The following is a 19,068-nucleotide window of genomic DNA, read 5'->3' as shown; positions in this document are numbered from 1 at the left end:
TCCTGAAATCCTAGGCTAAAATCAGTGATCTTTGATTGTTGGTTTGACATATTCACAGACAGCTGCTTGTTGAAAGTTGTGATCAGATTTTTCCCTCTGATGAAGTTCTGGCAGTGTCAGAAGGTTTCAGACACTTTCCTGCAGTGTGACAACAGCTACGATGAGCGTCATTTCAAAAGCCCATAAGAGCTCCAGATTTATAAATAGTTTCATTTATAAAAAGAATTCATTTATTCATCTGCTGGAAATTAGAACTGAATTTAGAAATAGTTTTGAACAAATCGTTGTGCTTAACAAACAAAATTCAATATGTAGGCTAATGGATGTCTTTAGTTTTCTTATTCATGAAAGTAAAGTAGTAAAGTAAAAATTAAAGTAAGGACAAAGTAAAGAGGCTAAATGGAGGCGGCTCATTCTTTATCCTCGCTGCAGATGGTCTGTTTAACTGTTTTCTCGCTAGTGAAGCATAAATGCACCATGGCGCTACGCAACTGACTCTGAAAAGGAATTGGAGATGAGACTCTGATTGGTTTAATACACATTATACTCAAAACACACCCATAACTCGTTACGAGAATAAGTACAACTCTGTTAGACCAAGCGCCAGACGCAGAGCATATTTTTCTGTACTTAAAATAGCAAAAGTGGATTCAGACATGCTCTTAATGCTTTTGCGCCATGTTCTTTATACTTTGCGCCTAGACCGCTAAAACAGAGCCTTGTGTGTGTGCTTGGGTGTGTTTGTGAATGAGAGAGTGTATGGGTGCTTCCCAGCACTGAGGGTTTATTTTCATGGTTGGGTTACAGAAAGAAGGACATCCGCTAGTAAAACGTGTCAGAATAATTAGCGGTTAATTCTGCTGTGGTAAGCCCTGATAAAGAAGAGACTAAGCTGAAGGTGAAGTGATTGAGTGCAGATATAATTGTTACAATGAATGATGGTGACAAACAATTTTATCCTTATTTTAACATTAAAATTAAAATATTTGAAAATATTAATGTAAACCTTTTACTTGCATACAGTGTATTCATTCTATGTAAATGCAATCACTTTAATTTGGTGTGGACACAAAACACTAAGACTGTTATAATATTACAAAGTATATCTTATTGAAGTAAAAACTCCTCTGCAAGCTTTCTGTTCATCAAAGGAATAACTAAACTTGTCTTAAGTGTTTTTTTCTTTTCATGTTTGTTTGTTTCAGGTGGTCGGGGAGTGGCGCTTTAGTAAAATCCATTGTGATATATTTGTTACCCTGGACGTCATGATGTGCACGGCCAGCATTCTTAATCTGTGTGCCATTAGTATTGACAGGTAGGTTCCACTATCAGGCCAGGAAATGTTTAATGATTCTCTTAAATGACACGAATACCATATATCAATAATATCTTACCATATATCAATATTGATCTTCAGGGTGGAGTGGAATGGGGGTTGATTTGTGTGCCATATCAAAAAGACATCTTCTATGTTGTGACTCAAACAGTTGTTCTAGCCTAAATACAGTATGTTGTAATTTATTCCTATGTTCAAAGATCAGTACTCCAGTTTTTATTGCCACATGTACCTGATTTGCTGATCAAACATTCTGTTTTAAATTCTGGATCTTTCAAGTCTGTACTCTTTAAAATCGGGATTGATTGATTAATTGAAATATCTAAATATCACTATAAATAAATTTATGCCATTAATACACACACACACACACACACACACACACACACAGACACACACACACACACACACACACACACATGAATACACACACATATAAATATACTTCATGCTTTATTTATTTTATTTAGAAAAAGACGCTTTAAATTGATTTGTATTGTCCTTCTAAATGTTTTTTTTTCATCTAGGAAGACAATATTATAATAAAAAAAATAACAGACTGTAAATATTGGTCACAGGCACTAAGATTTACTTTATATTTCCCCAAGCTAATTAATCACCATAACTTCTATAGATATAGTTTTCATGCCAGGCTGAATTGTAAATGTGAAACAAGCACACACAACTGGTGAGATTTTTGCAATAACCAATTATACAGTAGCTGAACACTGTGTAGTGCACTGTGGAGATCAGAATTAGAGGACAATTTGTTTACACTTTTGGACTATAACTTTCAAAATTTGAAATAATTTTAGTTGCACATAAAATCTGTAAATCAATCGTTTTAATTACCATGTCAGCATAGATTAGAACAGCATTTTTTATATGGATTTCTTATGGGTAAGAAAACAATAAAAAACAATTCAGTGGGTTATTTAATAAATAATATGAATAATACTTGGTATAATTACTGTTTATACATTACTGTGATGGTTGGGTTTAGAATTGGGGCAGGGGTAGACGTTAATAAAATACAATTAATGGATCATTTAATTAACAATATAACAGTTATTAACTTCCGCCCACAGCTGTATCCGTTCTAGCATTATCTTTATTTTGAGAGCAACATCAATTAGTTTGACATGGTAAAGATGAAATATTCTAGAATCAAACATTACAGATTTGGAGTGGTCAGTGCCCAATACTATGGATTAAAGAGTCTCCCTTTGACCTTCCTCTTAATAATATGTGGTTTCAGCATCTTGCATATTCAGTGAAAACTGAAATGTTAGAGTGTTATTTAAATAAGGTTAGAGATAATTTGGGGAATTGCCAGATTAACATCAATTCAAAGCTGAAAAAACAGTATATATAGAAAATCCCATCAAACACAAAAAAGAATCTAAGAGTATTTTCTCACCTGCCTTATTTAGTTGGTTAAATCTCTTGAAGTTCATTTTCCCTCTTGGTGGGGTTTGTTTGTGTAGGTTTGAATGTAGAAATCGCAGTCGAGTGTGCACTAAAAAGGGACCAAAAAAATAGTACTGAGATCTCCTTGAAGAGGTGGTCTCGGTACTTTCTAATGAACCCTGAAGTGATTCGTTTGTGGTGAGAACATGATTTGAACTAGAACAGACCCAATCACAAAAAGTACTGTGCCTTTTTGGACTAATCTAGCTGCCGTAGTCCGATGCACTGTGCGTTATGAGATGTGGAGTAAAAAACATTTGTTGATTTAAAACAGAGAGAGAGGGAAGAAAAATTACATGATGGATTGTTGCTTACATTTCCAAAAGATGACCATGTCGCAGTTTAGCTAAATTAATTCATGTCTCCTCTTGAAGTGAGGTGCGATGTGCACATCATTTACAATGCATTAAAACATTGTTTTAGAGCAATTGTTTTGCACTTGCAATTGATGCATTGGCTATCAAGCTAATATTAGTTCAGATGTTCATTTTTGTATACAGTATATTTTTAACCATTAATTGCTATAAAAACGGGGCGTGTCATCGTGATTGACAGTTTCACAAAGCAGATTGGCGGAACTTTCTGTCCTATTTTACCATGATAAAAGGAGTTCAGCTGTAAACCATATTTTCTGACCTACAGAATATGATGGATCACTGTTTATTTGGTAAAGTGAGGGCTTTATTATTAGTTTGCTGATAGACACATGATGTGGAAAATACAGGGGATCGTTATCAAGCAGATATGGATCTGAAATAATAATTAGGAAGACAAAACTAAGGTTAGCCTATCTCCACATTGACCTCCTGTAACGTTATTTGAACTTGATTTAAGAGACATCTGTGAAATTTTGAGTTATGGCTTGTTGTCGAGTCAATCTTCTAAATTTGTTGTTAAAAATATAAATTTTCTTGAAGCATAATCTTATAAAACAAATAGAGCTGTAAATGTTATATTATTTATCTACACCATTTACCGGTGGCTTTTCATTTGAAAACACATACTAAACATTAAAATGATGGTAAATTCTTGATGGTAAACTGCCAGAAATTAAAGGTATGGAATAAACCAAATGAAAACAGGGGGAAAAAATGATAAACCATATACAAGCGAGGTTGCAGCAGCTGGCCTATATCATATAGACATCAGTTGATATATTAATACTGCTAAGTTCATTGCACAAATTGACATGGATTATTTTATATCGTGCATGGATGGGTTGTGTAAATATCATGTTGATATTCAGAAATCTTACTGTGTTAATATTGTAAACATGTGATTTTTCCCGCATGGCAACTAGCTGTCCATGATGTGTATATTTTGGGTCCAGTTGATTGCTAATTAAAAATAAAAACCCCTCTAAAAATGTTTGTGTTGTTTATAATGTTATTGTTCAAATTTTACAATGGATATTTCTACCCCTTTTTTGTGCTCATAGCTGAGTCTAACTCAGGCTAGAGTGAATGAAAGTTTGTTTATTTTGCACTCTAACATATATTGTTTTTATTAAATTATTTAAAACAGCTTCATATTGTTTAAAAATTGTATATTATTGCATGTTCTTTTGTATTATGTGTTGAATGTCAGTGCTTATATTTATTTAGCAAGCCTTTGTTATAGTGCAGATACAGGCGGTCAAATGGGAAGTCTGAGGGGCGTGGTTGATTTGACATACAGTTAAAGTCAGAACTATTAGCCCCCCTGAATTATTAGCACCCCTGTTTATTTTTTTCCCTAATTTCTGTTTAATGGAGGGAAGTTTGTTTCAGCACATTTCTGTGCGTAATAGTTTTAATAACTCATTTCTAATAACTGATTTATTTTATCTTTGTCATGATGACAGTAAATAATATTTTACTTGACATTTTTCAAGACACTTCTAGCTTAAAGTGACATTTAAAGGCTTAATGGGTTAATAAAGTGAACTAGGCAGGTTAGGGTAATTAGGCAAGTTATTGTATAATGTTGGTTTGTTCTGTAGACTATCGAAAAAAAAATAGCTTAAAGGGGCTAATAATTTTGTCCCAAAAATGTTTTTTTTTAAATTAAAAAATGCTTTTATTCTAGCCGAAAAAAAAACCCCCAAATAAGTCTTTCTCCAGAAGAAAAAATATTATCAGACATACTGTGAAAATTTTCTTGCTCTGTCAAACATCATTTTGGAAATATTAAAGAAAGAAAAAAAAATCAAAAGGGGGCTAATAATTCTGACTTCAATTGTACAAGCGTTAGATTGGAAGCTTGATTTCGTGGCTTCGCCTCTGGCTCCATCTGGTAGTCCCTTCTGCGCATGCCAAGGCTTCAGTTTCAGCAGTTTTTTGCAACAGTTTTTTTCTGTCACGACGCTTTTTTCCTTCAAAGCGTTCAATGGGAAAAAGTGCTGTTGCGTCATCTATATTTTTTACAATCATTGGTTTAGACCAAAGCAATCAGTGTGGTGTAAAAAAAGGACCCAAAACGGCAGAAAAAATGCTACAATATATCATTTGTTGCCCTTGGTCCAGACCAAATGAGCCAAACCACAGATGTGAAAGCACCCTTAAACCATTAAACCAGCATCAAAACTATAATGATAAGAATGGATGGCAGGTAACAGTAGTCTTTTGAAAAACATGAAGAAATTCTACAATGCAAATTCAAACTCCTTCAGCAGGACAATTTTTGCAGCATTATTCATTTCAGTGAGATAAACCAAGTTTACAAGCTTTTTGTTAGAGTAGAAAGACCTCCTGAGGCTTTAAAAATGAAAACGATGGTGGTGATGATGTTTAGATTTAAAACAGTTACAAAAGCCAGAGAGAAGATGACACAATAATGGCAGCTGTTAGCAGGAGCAGCTGGTCAGATGTGACCGTCATTGTTTTCTTCTGTTTGTCGGCTTGAATGCAAAAAGCTGCCCAACCCATCCAGCACCTCTTCATCTCTTTCCCTCTGGGCTTCTCGTGCAGGTACACGGCTGTTGCCATGCCGATGCTGTACAACACACGCTACAGCTCCAAGAGACGGGTCACTGTAATGATCTCGGTTGTTTGGGTGCTTTCATTCGCCATTTCCTGCCCCCTGCTGTTTGGATTAAATAACACAGGTAAATGCTTTGTTCCTTCCTTAAAATTCTTTAAGCGAATATGTAAGTTGTGAGTTGTGCATTAAAGGGTTAATTCACCCAAAAAATGAAAACTATGTTATTAATTACTCACCCTAATGTTGTTCTAATTGCCTTTATTATCGTTTGTAACACAAATTAAGTGTGTAGGCAGTAGGCACCTATTGTATCCGTTCCAGTTCTTATTATTATTCTTACATCTTCTTTTTTTTTTAGCTCGGGAAGTGTATGGCAGCTCTATGAACGGTTTGTGGCATTTGCGCAAACTTTGGCACACTGATAGAGGACAGTCTGATCTACAAAAAATTTGGACTAGAACTTGAACTCTCTAGCGCCACCACTTGTCCAAAATTTCACTTATGTTAATCTTTATAACTTTTCAACCAAATGAGCTACAATCAAAATTATTTTTCCCCTTTGATTCCTTTGCTCAAGCCGATTAAAAAAAATTATCGTTATTTTGAATTTTTCACATAACCAATTTGAACAAACTCGTACTTGGCTAATTGTCCAATTAAAAAAAAAAATCAAATGATCTACAGACCATGCTGACCAAAAGTTGTTAAATTCAAGTTGATTAGACGAAGGGTTTTCGAATAACTTGCAAACAATTTAACGTAGAGCTTGTGAAAATCTCCCAAATGCATTGACGTATTTGCACCAAACTTGGTGCGTGTTATCACAAACATGGTCTGAAGATAGCTACACCGTTTCAACACACTGCCCCCTAGTGGTCCGGAGATTCAAAATAACTTTTTTGCTTATAATTTCTCAACCCTTTTTCCATAATTCATACAATTGGTCTTTTTACTTCCCACGAAGCATGTCAAGTTGAATGATGTCTAATTTTTCAATATAAATTTTTCAATTATTAATTTTTTTTCCACTGCTCCATGACTTTATATTCTATACTGTACATTATTTATGTTAAGTGACAAGACTTTCTTCTAAGCAAAGTCAGACCTTACTGTCCTAATTAAATCATTAAAAATCAAGGCATGATCATCTTTTATTTTGGTAAAACAAGCACAATCTAGAGACCTTTTCCTTTCGTATAAGCCAATTCGGTTCCACTTTACATTAAGTGGCCTTAACTAATATGTACTTAAACAGGAGTTAATAGTTTGTTACAATGTACTTGCTGTGTAAATACATGTATTTATTGTGTACTTATGTTTGATTAAATACATGTATGTAGTTATATCTGTATTTAACTTCTGTAATTACATTTGTAAATACACTGCTGACCATTCCCTACAACTTAACCTACCCTTTAACCTACCCCCACCACCAAACCTGTCCATAACCCAACCCCTATCCCAACTCAAGAGCACCACAGGTGTTCTCAAATACATTATGAACACAGTAAGTACATTGTATTTCTTTTTGATGCAAGTACATAGTAGACACTTAATTTAAAGTGGGACCGCCAATTCTGACACCAACTGATCAACTAGGAGTTAAGTTACTATTTGTTGTACCTAAAACTTGGATGGGTAACAAGACTTTTGACAGGTAGTGTAGAACAATGGTATGTATTTGTGTTCTCACATTATCCAAATATACTAATATACTAGCTGTAGCATCTTGCAAGGCACTTATTCATTATCTTTGCTGGTGTTACTCTGATACAAAGTTTAATGGTTAAATAAAAAAGTTATATTGTCAAATTTCAACCCTACTTTAGTCCTATTTCTAATCCTCCTTTAGTCTCGTGTCCTGTCTGCTTTTTTCCATGGGTGTGTGAATTCCCAAAATCTTATGATTCCCTGCAAACTTACAGGTTCATCAGGATATAGCTATGTTGAAAACTGCTCACTCATTCACTACTCACTAATCACTATATAAAGCATGTCAGTTGCATTGACTATATCAGGAATGAGGGCACTAAAATGAGTTAGTGAGTTCAGACAGTGACTTAAACAATAAGTCTCATTACAACAACCGTCCTGAAATAAATCCCATTAGGCTTTGTGCATTAAATGTCAGTTTATATTTTTTACCATTATAACATTATTTGACAACAAAGAGAACAAAGCAACAGCTTATCTTGCTTGTTATTTACTGTTTAATTAATTAATTTTCCTTCAGCTTAGTCCCTTTATTCATCAGGGGTCGCCACTGAGGAATGAACCACCAACTTATCCAGCATATGATTTACACAGCGGATGCCCTACCAGCTGCAACCCAACACTGGGAAACGCCATATACACTCAGTCACACACACTCATACACTACAGCCAATGTAGTTTATATAATTCACCTATACCGTGTGTCTTTGGACTATGGGGGAAAACGGAGCCACCATGCCAACACGGGGAGAACATGCAAACTCCACATCGAAATTCCAACTGACCCAGCCAGGTCTCGAAGTGGTGACCTTCTGACAACCACTGAGCCACCTATTTACTTTTTAATTATATTTATTTGATTAAAATAAAAATACCAAATTCACATTTGTTCGTTCGTAAGGATTTATTATTATTATTAATTATAAAATATATAGTTCTAGTCCATGACTGTGATTGGATGAGCCACATTCTATGCTGTTTTGATATATTCTACAACATGCATTTGTGATTGCTGCTTTGCAATCATCACACTCCTATCAATACTGAACTTAAGAATCCATTAAATTTCCTTTATGTTGTAAAATGCATATGGAATTACCCTTTTAAAAAGCAATAAGCCCTGTGAAACTGTGCCATGCCTAAAACGCCCTTAGCTGTTAGGTGTAAATTCAATGTAAACCATGTCTTTATGGGGTTTATTGCTTTGCTGTATTATATAAAAGCAATAAACCCCATAAATACTTCAATTGAATTGGCAGCTTCCTGTGTTCACACTAGCCATTCAACAATATTTTGCTCTTTAGCTGCATAGCAATGGATTTTACAAATTTAGTGAATGAATGTTGTACAAAAATATAAAAGACACCCAATAGAGTGCACTGTACAGTGGATGGTATAGGTCAGGGGTCACCAATCTCGGTCCTGGAGGGCCGGTGTCCCTACAGGGTTTAGCTCAAACTTGCCTCAATGCACCTGCCTGGATGTTTCAAGTATACCTAAAAAGTCCTTGATTAGCTTGTTCGGGTGTGTTTGATTAGGGTTGGAGCTAAAATCTGCAGGACACCGGCCCTCCAGGAACAAGTTTGGTGACCCCTGGTATAGGTTATTTTAGACAAGGCCAGCAAACAATTTTGTGCTAAATAGACCTCTAATAGACATCTAAACTTAGACAGCTTAGCTAAAACAAGGCAAAACTTGAGTTGTTAGTGAAAATCTAAGAGACATCTAAAAATTGCCCAAAACTAGACTAGTCTTCAAAAAGACAGATTAGACAGACTTTATATGTGTAGTCATTCATTTCTGTTTATTTGATGACTAGTCTAGTTTTGGCCTATTCTTAGATATCTATTAATTTTTTTTACTAACAGCCCAAATTTTGCCTTGTTTTAGCTAAGATGACTAATGTTTATTAGACATCTTTAAAAAACAAAAAACTTGCAAAAATGCTAAGTTGTTTAGAGCTGGGGTTCTCAAACTTTTTCCATTTCGGGGCCCACTTCTTTCTCAGACCAATTTTTGAAGGCCCACCTGTCTGACATTTTCTCTAAAATGTTTGAATGAAATTCTTATTTAAACCTTTATTTATTACTAAACATATATATACCACAGGTCAACAGGGAGATTGCAAAAGACCAGCTTCTGCTTTAAACTGGACTGACTGAATATCCACTATTAAATATCTATCATTTCAAATGATACAAACAAATGTAAAATACCCTGTTTAAATGCATCAATCTGATGGCAGTTGAGTTTGCAGCAGGATGTTATTGGGAGATCGCTGACAGGAACAGTGAACAGCTACGCCAGCGCACGTCTGAAGCTCATTTGCAAGTTTATTTTACATTCTATGGCAGAAAGACCATTGAGCCTCGCTATATCCTCCTGTATGGGCGCACATCCAATATAAAACATTTATAGTACAGGACATTATTTTGGACAACTATGCAAATATATTAAATAGTTCACACAAAAATACATTAAGACAGACTTTTACTTTCACCTCAAGCATAGGTTGTGTATGAAAAAATTTACGTGTACCTGATGCGATCATGAGATCATGAGTTTTTGTGCCGAGTTTGAAGTTCTCAATCAGAGAACAAAAGAAAGTGCATTACTTTGATCATTTTGATGTAGTATATTAATAATGAAATTCAAAAATCATAGTATTTAAAGTTAATTTTAAACCCGTGGGCCACCTGCAGGATCACTGCAGGATGTGGCCCTCAGTTGAGAATCCCTGGTTTAGAGTATGTGACCTCAAGTGGCAAAACGTGCATATAGTGCCACTGAAATAACAATTTGAACAAAATTTCTGTCTCACTTTTGACCTCTGAAAATGTCAGAAGCAAACTAATAAATAATTATATAATGGTTTGCATGATATCATCACTATAAGATCTTGTCAAAGATGTATTTTTTTAAGTTAAACAATACAATAACAATCAAAATTAAAACAAATTGAGGTGAGTAAAGACAAATAGGATCCATTTGAGGTTGATTATATAAAAAATACAAAGTCGACACATCATCACCAGATATTTATTTTATCACCTTTAAAGTGAAATAACATAAAAAATTATGACGGCACTTAGATATTTTTAAATTTGAACTGCTCTAACATATTGAATTTATGTTCTTTTGCATTAAGTTTTGATTTGAGCCAATACTGTTGTAATATTTGTAAACATTTACCAGAATGTTTCAAACCTAATTATAATCCCATGGTAATTTTTGATTGCTATTGGAAATTTGCCAAATACAGGCATCTGCTAGTGTGTCACTGAGCTAATTACATTTTGCAATCATAATTAATTGAGTAACCATATTTTCCCTATCTCTATCTCTCTTAGCTACACGGGATGGCTCTGTGTGTGAAATTGCCAACCCCGCTTTTGTTGTCTACTCCTCCATCATGTCGTTCTACGTGCCCTTCATTATCACCCTCCTCGTCTACGTGCAGATTTACGTGGTTCTTCGCAAGCGGCGGAAACGGGTCAACACTAAACGGAGCTGCCAGAAGACAGACGGTGATGCTCAACCCCCTCTCAAGGTGATATGCACCATGTGAGACAATAGCCTGAGGGAAAATACAGAGCATTCCCCACTGGACAAGACATGGTGTCAGTGGCGTTTAATAAAAGGAGTTGACCTCTTACTAGGAAATATAGGAAGTAGCTGTCAGAGTTTATTATAGAGTTTCTGTGGTAATACTTGGAGCTCCATAACAGAGATGCACTACTGGTCAAAAATGTATAGTAATACAGCAACATTGTTTTTAGAAAATGCTTAGAAATTTAGAATTTAGCTTTCTGTGTAAAGTGGTTCAATTATGCTCTTTTCCAAGGTTTTGATTTTGTTTGGGGGGGGGGGGGGGTATTACATCATGCTTGGTACAGTAGGTTGGAAAAACACATAATTTACATCATTACAATACGTTTGTTGTTGTTAGTGTACACAACAAAAAGTAGACACATAACAGATGTGATTGATGTATTGATCTTATTTGTATGAACTGAAAGCACAATTTAAGTTCATTTCAGCAGTTTGACAGCAATACAGATCATAACACGTATAAGCCTCAAAAGGTTAAAAATTGCCTTTTTAATCAGCTCGAAACAGTCTGGCCATTCTCCTCTGACCTCTGGCATTAACAAGGCATTTGCACCAACAAAACTGCCACTCACTGGATGTTTTCTTTTTTTCAGACCATTCTCTGTAAACCCTAGAGATGGTTGTGCGTGAAAATCTTAGAAGATCAGTAGTTTCTGAAATACTAATGCCCATCTGGCACCAACCATGCCACGTTTAAAGTCACTTACAGTAAATCACCTTTCTTTCCCATTCTGATGGTCAGTTTGAACTGCAGCAGATTGTCCTGACCATGTCTACATGTCTAAATGCATTAAGTTGCTGCCATGTGATTGGCTGATTAGAAGTTTGCGTTAATGAGCAGTTGGACAGGTGTACCTAATAAAGTGGCCCGTGGGTGTATATAACAATTTGCTGTTTGCAGATTGTGTTTATAGTTGTGAGAATTATTATGAAAAACTCTATCAATGTTATCGGAAAGATCATGTAACTCTTAAGATTGGATTAAGGACTGCTTTGGCTCTTCATATACAATTTAATTTTAAAACTAATGTACAAGTAGAAAATATGTATTTTCGTCACAATCAGTTTGCTTTTGTAATTATTGTTTAGTTGTCTTTTTCTTTGGTCCATTCAATCTTGTTTGCTTGTTTATTGTTTTTATGCAGGTAGATTGTGGTCACCGGTGTCTAGTTTACTTTCTTTTTAGTTTTATTTTGCCCTGTTTTGTATCTTGAGCTACTCCTTTGTTGTTGAATTATTTAGTTTGTTTGTAAACAAGGGAATAACTTTACAGCAAATCAGTCCAAAAGCTGCATCTAGATCCACCGTTCCTTTTCCTTACCTGGTCTGTCATGACAGTTTCATAAACATATTACAATATTACTGTTTAATGCATTGTTAATTAATTATGCTCAGCCTTGGGCGAACAAACATCTTTCAAAAACATTTGAAACTCTTTAATTATTTTGAACTTGTTGTATGCAGTAAACCCAAAGCTATTATTCAGCCCTGAAATCAATGTTTTTGTTTAGTTCAGTTATTTAATTGAATTCTCACTGTTGGCAGATAGATACAGCATCTTAATAGGCATCCAAACAAAAAATGAGTAGTTTGTCTTTAGACTGCGTCTCCACTGTGGATTTTGTATTTTGTTATGGGGCATTGATTTAACCTTTTTTGAATATGCATTACCCTCCGGACACAAGCCATTACAACAAATTGAACAAAACCAACACAATGCCAACAATTGTAAGCCATTTTTTTTTCTGCCGCTGTAAGGTTTATAAACATAATTCCCCATGCAATCTATGTGTCACGGCAGACTGTGCTTGTGATATAGTGCAGTTTCTAAGTATTCATATTCTATTTTCATCGCAGTACTGGAGAGCTACAAATGATTTCTTTCTTCTGACCTTTGCGCTCTTTCATCATTGATTTCTCACACCAGCTGTTTTTAATGGCCCCTTTGGATCAATAGGTTCAGCCGTCTAGTTTTAAAAGGTCCCAAGGACTTTTTTTGGTGCTTAAAAATTACTGAAGCAATCACTTTTTTCATTCCATTTTAGTGCAAGAAGGGCTCTTTCGAGTTCCCTGGATTTGTTTCCATTGTCTGTCATCAAAAAGTGCCAAATCTACATCTGAATGATTTTCATGCTGTTTTTGAAATGCAATGTCGACCACACACTGAATTAAATTCTTATTACCTCTGCCACAGGAAAAGTGCACTCATCCTGAAGATGTGAAACTGTGCACCGTTATCATTAAGACCAACGGGGGTGTACCTGCCAAAAATAAGAAAGCAGTAAGTACTTTTAAAACCAGCAAAAAAAAATTATGTAAATAGCATGTATTTCTCTGATTGACATATGCATGCAGCTGCATACATTTTGATATTCTATGTGTATTATTAGCTCCCCTTATTTTATTTTTTAAATTCCTAAATAATTTTTAACAGAGCAAGGAAATTTTCACTGTACAGTATGTCTGATATTTTTTTTCTTCTGGAGAAAGTCTTATTTTATTTTATTTTGTTTTATTTTGAGTAGAATAAAAGCAGTTTTAAATTATTTAAAAACCATTTTAAGATCAAAATATTAGCCAAAATATCAGTAATTAGACATGAATTAATAAAACTATTATGTTTAGAAATATGTTGGAAAAAATCTCTCCGTCAAACAGAAATTGAGGGACAATGTCAACATGGGGGCTAATAATTTCTGGGGCGCTAATAATTCTGACCTCAACTGTCTATATATATATATATATATATATATATATATATATATATATATATATATATATATATATATATATATATATATATTATATATATATATATATATATATATATATTATATATATATATATATATATATATATATATATATATATATATATATATATATATATATATATATTGTAGCGAGGCAGAGGGAAAACACATACACAGTTGCGTTTAGTTACAAATAAGTCCCCGGAGGGTGCTTTATTTACAAAGTGAAAGGGGTGAAATACGGTGCTCTTCTTGGTAAAGGTGCTCTGGTGCTCCGGGGAGAAGGTGAAGGATAGTGAGAGTTCGAGTGCTGGATCGTCACGAGCTGGAGTCCGCTGTGGGAGAGACAGAGAGACACAAGCGTTAACGCAGGGAGTCATCTGAGAATGAAGCTCGTCTTGACAATTCTTTGTGGAGTTTGCATGTTCTCCCTGTGTTCGTGTGGGTTTCCTCCTGGTGCTTTGGTTTCCCCCACAGTCCAATGTGATACTGGTGAATTGGGTAGGCAAAATTGTCCGTAGTGAATGGGTGTGTATGGATGTTTCCCAGAGATGGGGTGCGGCCGGAAGGGCATCCGCTGTGTGAAACATGTGCTAGATAAGTTGGCGGTTCATTCCGTTGTGGCGACCCCAGTGTAATAAAGGGACTAAGCCAAAAAGAAAATGAATGAATGAGTTAATGAATGAATATACAGTATATTATTCCTGAATTATTAAATCCCCTGTTAATTTTTTCCCCAATTCCTGTTTATCAGAGAGAATATTTTCCTAACACATTTCTAAACAAAATAGTTTTAATAACTCATTTCTAATAACTGATTAATTTAATCTTTGCCATGATAACAGTAAAATATATTTGACTAAATATTTTTCAAGATTTTTCTATGCAGCTTAAAGTGACATTTATTCGCTTAACTAGTTTAATTAGGTAACTAGGCAGGTTAGGGTAATTTGTTTTGTTTGTTTGTTACATTTGGATTGCTGAGTCATCTATAGTCTTGGTCACTTGCATAATCCTCGTTCCATGCTGACAGAAATGTTATGTCGAATGATTAACTAGGGGGTTCGCATAGAAGACCAATTACTCTGATTTGTATAAAAAGAGCCAATGAAATTTGTATAGGATTGGTGAGTGCAGCTCCTCCAGGTGCAGCCACTTCACAATTAGGAGTACTGTATATAAAGCATGCCTGCAGGCTAGCAGATCAAGCAAGGCAATTCAGCTTTAATGGCAAAGGGGACATAACGTCTCTGTTTTTTCTTTTAAAGAATGAGTGTTATGGAGGTAACCAAAACATTCCCTTTCAATTGATAACTGAGTTATGTATGAAGACTGTCACAGTAGCTGAATTTGTTGTGCGTTTGGGGTACGTATGCTAGTTGAGTAGCGTGAGTACAACCAGCAGCAAAGGTGCAACCATCCAGCGTCCCTTGGCCCTTCATTATTTAAATAATTTAATTTGTTCCATTTATTTGGGGCCCGGTCGTGGGGGCAGTAGTCACAGGAGAGAACCACAGACGTCCATCTCCAAAAACACTTCCTCTAGCTCCTTCAGGGGGATCCTAATGTCCAATCAATAATGGTGTGCCCTGCCATGCTGTGAACGAACTAATTTTTGCTGCTTGTTTACTGGGGAAAACTCCAACACATGGCAGCTATGTTGGGGAACTATAAGCAATCCCACACCAGCCTACCACCTCTCACTATGGGCAACTCCAAAATCCAGCCATTCTCAAGAAGTTGTGTTCCAGAGCCCAAAATGGGCCTGGAGGCTAGCCTAACTATCTCACCGGTACCGTTCAACCTCCTTCACAACCACGAGTTCAGTAAGGTGACATTCCATGTCCCAAAAGCCAGTTTTTGTGCCTGATGATCCAGTTGTTGGCCTAACCTTCGACCACCACCCATTCCACAGTGCACCGGCCCCTTACAGCTACCCCTGACTGAGTACGGCTGGGTTCTGTAGGATAAAACCTGGCCACAAGGTTCTCGCATACAAGCCCCAGACCTGACTCAAGGGTAGGGCCCCAGCTGTGCCATGCTGGGCAACGTCATGGTCCGCGATACTTTTGTGATTGTAAAGGGGTTTTGAATCGCACTTAGACTGATTTGTCACCTAAGAGCTTTTAGCCCAACCAACCCTACCAGGGGCATTAGCCCCTGACAACATTGCTCTTAGGATCACTCAGGCACTAAAAGCTCTCAAGCACGATAAGGTGGCAGTTCATGGCGGAGCCCCTTGGCCCTGAATACCAAAATAACAACTTCGCAGTCAACATAACCACAGAATTGTCAAGCAAAATATTTTAATTAAAAAACTTTTTTTTAAACAAGATGCTAATGGTCTAATCTGATTTAATTATATATTCTATAATAAGCTGAAAGTGCTCCCAGCAGTGTTCCTTTAATGTAGCCATTATTTCTGAACAACAAGAGTGAAGTGTATACTGATTCAAAGTGTCATCATACAGCTAATGATAAACATGTCTTCAACAGCAACTAATAAAAGAGGTCCTGCACCAGGGTGGTGATGTGGGGATGGAAATGGTGGCAGGCACCAGTCCGCCCGAAAAGAAAAAACTGGCATCCTCGCTAGTCGTCGACTTGTTGGCCACCCCTCCAAGTCCCAATCATGGCTCACCATCCCACGCCGAATATCAGTCCAACGGAGATGAGAAAAATGGCCATGCCAAGGACGTCCAGTCCCCAAAAGAAACCAAACCTGTTGAAACTCAGGCACTGCCCAATGGCAAAACCCGAACTACAGTGACCAAAACCATGAGCAAGAGGAAAATGTCCCAGCATAAAGAAAAGAAGGCCACTCAGATGCTGGCTATCGTTTTAGGTGAGGTCATTTTACACAACAATTGCTCAGCATATATTGAGGTCTTGTCCTTAGAATACCTCAGCTTCATTCTCTCTGTTGCAGGTGTTTTCATTATTTGCTGGCTGCCCTTTTTTATTACTCACATTTTAAAAACTCACTGCACGAGCTGCGTGGTGCCGCTGGAAATGTACAATGCCTTCACTTGGCTGGGATATGTGAACAGCGCCGTCAACCCCATCATATATACCACTTTCAATGTGGAGTTCAGAAAGGCTTTCATAAAGATATTGCACTGCTGAGGATATTATTCACCACACACATAGAAGAGAAGAGATGGGAGATTTCACCAGAGGTTAGTGCCATCTTTCACCACCATGTGAAATGGGGGATTTATAAAGCGGTGCTTTTAGGAGAGAGCGGATGAATACATTACAGAAAATGGAGGTTCAAATGAATGTAAAAGTGGAGTTTTATTTATGTGTCTCCATTATTTCTGACAGTGGAATGCATGTGTGCGGATGCATCTGTTTTTTTTTTTTTTTAGTTCGAATGTGTAAAGAAGTGTATCTTCTTGACATGAGCTAGCGAATGAGACTTTTATGCAAGCAGGGATCTGAATGTTGTAATTACATCATTGTATCAATTTAGTGGTGAGAAACTGATTACGCAATGCTTTGTTTATTCAAGTATTTATTTAGCCATCAAACTATTTATTTAATTGAAAGCTTGTTAATAAAGGGATAGATATTGTAAAAAAAATAAATAAATGAGGTAAAAAAAAAAAAAAATATGGTGAAAAAAAACATAACACAGATATTGTAAAGGTGCACTCAGTAATCTTTTATTTACGTTTGATTGTTCGTCTTGGACAGTTACTGACACGTAGGGGCCAGGACTGCAATTTAAACAAAAAAATAAATCAGTTCGCAATGTGTGTTCAGTTATAAATTAACTGTTTGCAACCAGACATGATTAGTCAGAGTGTACACCAATTTGCAATAATTACTTTATATGTGAATAAATAAATGAATAAACTGGAAGATCTGGATTCTTCCAAATTTCAGATTAAAATATAAAAAACAACAATGACAGTTGGTCAAAATGCGAATTATTCATCCAATTAATGCGTAATATTCTGAAGCTAAAGCATTAGCATTGAAAATGAGCAATATCACATGAGTAGAAGTGCGATATGGCTGTATATAAGGCGTGCCTTAGTTCCCCACCAGTGACAATATACAGCCATATCACACTGCTACTCGTGTGATATTGCATTTATACAACAGTTTGATGACAAAATAATGTAAATAAAAAGAAAATCAAACATGGAGAATCTAAAAACCGGCAGCTGACGTCAGAGCAGCAAAAGCCTGTACTAAATCACCAAAGTCACTTTAGAGCTAGTGTTTGAGTGATTCTCTAGCGTGATATCTAAAGTGATGATAAAACAGGTTCTTTTTGCTGACATTTTAAGATTATAAGGCTGAATGGCATGAAATGCCATCAGTCTACAAAGATTTGTCAGTATTGCTCTGCTGCAATTGGGATATCACAATAACTAACCTCGAAAAAGCTGAAGCAACGCAAACACTACCAGATTCGTAATAGGGAAAAACATTAAACACATGGGGGCATTTTCTTCTTTTTTTTTCTTTTTACTGAACTAGTATGCAGTAATGAAAACAGGATATTCATTAGAAACAATCAGATGCTTAACCTAAAAGTAACTCAGGGTTATACAAAGAGTGGCCAACACAAAATACATTCCTGATATGTGAGTCCCATCTCACACTTAATACACTACAATTACTATGGTATAAATAAAGCACTAATTATACAAAAGAGAGATATCAACTTAGAAAGTCACTTAGTTTTAGTTTTATTGTGATTTGACCAGCTGTAGCTTAAAATGACGCTGGTTTTTCTCCTCTAATGGCTTATTATGCAGTCTCTGTTGCTATCTTGTGGATGGTGCTGTATCTCCAAAATGAAAAATATTTTCTTTATAAATAAACTGCATAACTGCATCTAAAAAGCCTTAAAAGTACATTAGGTTGTCCAACAGCTGCATTATTTGTCAAACTGCAGTGAGTGTGGGTGGAGTAATACAGAAGGGTGTGGAGGCTGTACGGGTTCTGATATTGCAGAATAAAACACTGCTATCAGCCAACCAGATTTGAAAACCAGACATAATAGTTGTATAAAAAATAATATAGACTATAATATAGACTGTGCCTGAAAACATAGCACCTTTTTTATTGTCAGTAGTTTTGTTGTGTTTTATTTAAAGATTTCTTTGCAATTCCAGAGAAACTTTTAATTTTCAAGTAGTCTCCTATATTCTTCTTCTTATTATTATTATCATCATCATCATCATCATCATTATTATTATTAATT

General features: G+C 35.8%; 1 protein-coding gene across 4 annotated transcripts in view; it reads left to right on the top strand.

Moving 5' to 3' along the window:
• drd2b (dopamine receptor D2b) overlaps nucleotides 1-18,655 on the top strand; it is a 96,141-nt gene extending 77,486 nt beyond the window's left edge. For 3 of the 4 annotated variants that reach the window (XM_087251410.1, XM_087251411.1, XM_087251409.1), the window contains 6 exons: nucleotides 1,206-1,315; nucleotides 5,755-5,891; nucleotides 10,831-11,030; nucleotides 13,287-13,373; nucleotides 16,341-16,689; nucleotides 16,774-18,655. In XM_087251410.1, the coding sequence (XP_087107536.1) occupies nucleotides 1,206-1,315; nucleotides 5,755-5,891; nucleotides 10,831-11,030; nucleotides 13,287-13,373; nucleotides 16,341-16,689; nucleotides 16,774-16,970 (1,080 nt within the window). In that variant the 3' untranslated portion in view covers nucleotides 16,971-18,655. 4 annotated transcript variants of the gene reach the window in all.
• Nucleotides 18,656-19,068: the final 413 nt, after the last annotated feature.

This window comes from Danio rerio, chromosome 5 (assembly GCF_052040795.2).
Source record: "Danio rerio strain M-AB ecotype USA chromosome 5, GRCz13ab, whole genome shotgun sequence".
Lineage (NCBI taxonomy): Eukaryota > Metazoa > Chordata > Actinopteri > Cypriniformes > Danionidae > Danio > Danio rerio.
The sequence above is the reverse complement of the archived record's forward strand: the minus strand, read 5'-3'. Positions and strand labels throughout refer to the sequence as shown.